At 40.7% G+C, this 3389-nt stretch overlaps 1 protein-coding gene across 1 annotated transcript; it reads right to left on the minus strand.

The window, feature by feature from the left end:
• Nucleotides 1-383: 383 nt before the first annotated feature.
• On the minus strand, nt 384-1319 carry LOC124975400 (olfactory receptor 7G2-like). The gene has a single exon (XM_047538143.1). The coding sequence runs from the start codon at nt 1317-1319 to the stop codon at nt 384-386; it is 936 nt and encodes a 311-aa protein (XP_047394099.1).
• Between the last annotated feature and the right edge of the window lie 2070 nt (nt 1320-3389).

The raw sequence follows: 3389 nt of genomic DNA on the forward strand, positions 1-3389 counted from the left end.
CATGAGCTCATGTAGAAGCTAGTATGCAGATACTAACACAGACTTCCTTAATCCCACCCCTGCCCCACCCACCTACTCCAGCATTCTTTTTTCTGGGACTGATCCACAGAAATTACTAACATTGAACCACAGACTTGGACTTGGCTTCTATGAAGTCACAGCAACAAAATGGAACCTTGAGATGGAAATCATTTGACAAAATCACATAAGTGGACAAAAATCAGTCAGGTTCAAAGTTCAAGTTAAAATGAACTTACACATTGCATTTTCTAGTCATCATGGAAGAATGCAGTAGCAGAAGTATACTGCCTCACTACTGCCTCACCAGTATTCCTGTCACTTTAACACATTCTAGAGTCCTAAACACAAAGCCAATGACAAAGTCACAGCAAAGGTATCCCAGTAATGAGATGTCTCAGGGCTCCCTTCATTTCCCTGTTCCTCAAACTGTAGATAAAAGGGTTCAGCATTTGAGGGACCACACTGTACATCACTGAAGCCACTGCATTCTTAATGGAAGAGTCAGTAACTGAAGAGCTGAGGTAAACTCCAAAACCTATCCCATAGAATAAGGACACAACTGAGAGGTGAGACCTACAGGTGGAAAAAACTTTAGCTCTTCCACCCCCTGATGGCATTCTCAAGATAGAGGAGACAATTTGAGAATAAGAGAAAATAATCCCTGAGAGAGGGACACCAAAAAATATGTTACCCACTGAATATATCAGGAGATTATTGACCAGAGTATCAGAACAGGCAATATCAATGACTTGAACAAGATCACAGAAGAAGTGAGGAATCTTTAAGGTTGTGCAGAAGGACAGCTGCAGTATCATCAGAATGTGAAGTAGACCAAATGCAATGCTAATGAGCAAGGAGACTAGAAGCAGCAGGACACAGAGGTAAGGGTTCATGATGGCCATGTACCTCAGGGGGTGAAAAATGGCCACATAGCGGTCATAGGCCATTACTGCAAGGACACAGTTTTCTAAACCACCAAAAATCAAGACAAAGCAGACGTGGGAGAGGCAGCCTGTGTAAATGATGCTCTGATCCTGTGCTTGGATGTTCACCAGCATCTTTGGGATGGTGGTTGTGCCCATACAGATATCAGCCAAGGATAGGTTGGAGAGGAAGAAGTACATGGGGGTGTGGAGGTGAGGGTCAGAGCTGACAGCCAGCATAATGAGCAGGTTTCCCAGGATGGTTACCAGGTACATGAACAGGAACAGGCTGAAGATGAAGGGCTGCAGTGCTGGGTCACTTGTGAGTCCCAGGAGAAGGAATTCTGAAACAACTGTTTGGTTTGTCGGTTCCATATTGTGGATGAATCTTATGGAAAAGATGAGTGAGAATAAAGGAATAGTTTCTGGATGAGCAGAAATGGTATCACCTGGTGAATGGTAGAACTGATAGAAATGATAGAAATGAAGATTCTTAATGCCACTCTGGAGATAATGTTTGGAAATATCTGGGAATGATGAGAAATAGTTTTTGTTTTATCATATACTGTGGAAGAATTTGATATGTCTAAATTTTTAAGTGGATGATGATATATAATGGAGGTTGGGAGTTGGGGGTGAGAGAAGAATGTAGGATCTTTAGATTACATAGAGGGAAAGGAGAGGGTGGAAGGGGTGGGATTATGAAAAATGGTGAAATGAGACAGACATCATTACTCTATGTACATGTATGATTACCTGAATGGTATGAATCTACATCCTGTGCAAACATAGATAGGAAAAAATGTATCCCATTTGTTACAATGAATCAAAATGCAATCTGTAAAAATAAAAAAAAACAGTGCTTTAAAAGTAAAAAAAAATCTGATACACATTTTGTACCTACATGAATATTCAGATCTTTCCTATGTTCTCTTTCTACCTCCATTCCTCTTCCATCTTCTCCTCTAATATCTACATTCATAAGTAAACACCAACACTTTTTCACACACGTGCTAAGTGGCTAGACTGTAACCAACCATAATATGTGGTTGTTCCTTCAGAATTAGTCCATGCATTGAATAAAAAAGAAAGATGAGGAAAAACATATCAATTCCATCTTAAAGAGCCATGATTCCTAACTTGGGCATGCCTCAGAATCATCCAAACAGCTCACCAAATTGCAGGTGAGTTAATTCATGCTTCAGCCCCATGGGTCTGTGAGGACATGTACAAAGTACTTAGCGTTTGATAGGGAGTGACTCAGAGTTCAATTCATCTGATTGTTCTTAACTAGTCTCTCTGGCGACCCTGGACAGTACAGGATTAGCATTCCAAACTGGTCACTCAGGTCTCAGAAATATTCTTTAGAATTGTAGTTGTTTCTTGTTGAAAAAAGTCCAAGCATCTTTCCTTTCAAGGTGTGTCTTCTTGTTCACATTGTTAATTTTACCAGGTAGAGGATGTCAATCCAGGTGAATAAGAGCAAAGATGAGAAAATGTTGCCTCTGAACTTGGAGTTCCTGAGACTCTCCACTGGAAATTCAAGCAAGTGTGATTGAGCAATTAATTCTCAGAGAAGCTGAGCATGTTGATGACCTTCTCTGCCTCATCCTAAAGAAACTTCTTCCCCCAAGGAGCTACATAATGTGTTGCCATCTGAAATAAGCAAGCAAACAAAAATTGTTAAATGAGAGAATGAAATTCAGAGTCTCCTATGAAAACAAATGGAAGTAAAAACATTTTCTTGCTCATCAAAAGACAGAGACTTACAACATAACAGACTTGGAGGATCAGGCATCCTAATAGGAAGAGTGTCCCTGGAGAGCAACCATCTTCCTGTCCTGGGGAAGAGAAAAACAGCCGTGACAGCAACAGTCTACTGGAGTAATATTAGACTCACACTCAGAATTTGATTCCAGCAGTGACTGTGGGAGTGGGGAAAAAATCTTCAACTGGATGAGGAGCTGGCTATCCTCATTTGTATGATGGGAACTGCTTCATGGATGTGCTCATTAACTGCAGTGTAATCGTCATTGACAGTGTATTTCTCAAAATCTGACCTCCCACACCTTAAATCTTACAATTTTATACCTCAAAGGTGCTGGAGGCTAAAAAACTCATGAATATGTCTCAAGAATGAGAAATGAACAGAGAAAAAGCTGCCAGCACAGTTCTGGACAGGTGGGACTCTCATACTGACATCTCCAATCCTGTGTTGTGTGCCTGTGTGTGCATATGTGCACAGGAAATCCATAAATATCAGAACATGGTGGGCTTTACCAATGGGAAGGAACTGATGGGGTTGGAGTAGTTGAGGAAGGAGAAGAGGAAAACACAAAATCTTTAGCTAGCAAATGCTAGTTTGAGTAAAGAGTGTACGTGCTAACACTATCTCTGGGAATTTTCGTGATGTGTAAAGGTAAGGAAAGAAAGATTGATGATACC

Source organism: Sciurus carolinensis, unplaced genomic scaffold, assembly GCF_902686445.1.
Source record: "Sciurus carolinensis unplaced genomic scaffold, mSciCar1.2, whole genome shotgun sequence".
Taxonomy (NCBI): Eukaryota; Metazoa; Chordata; class Mammalia; order Rodentia; family Sciuridae; genus Sciurus; species Sciurus carolinensis.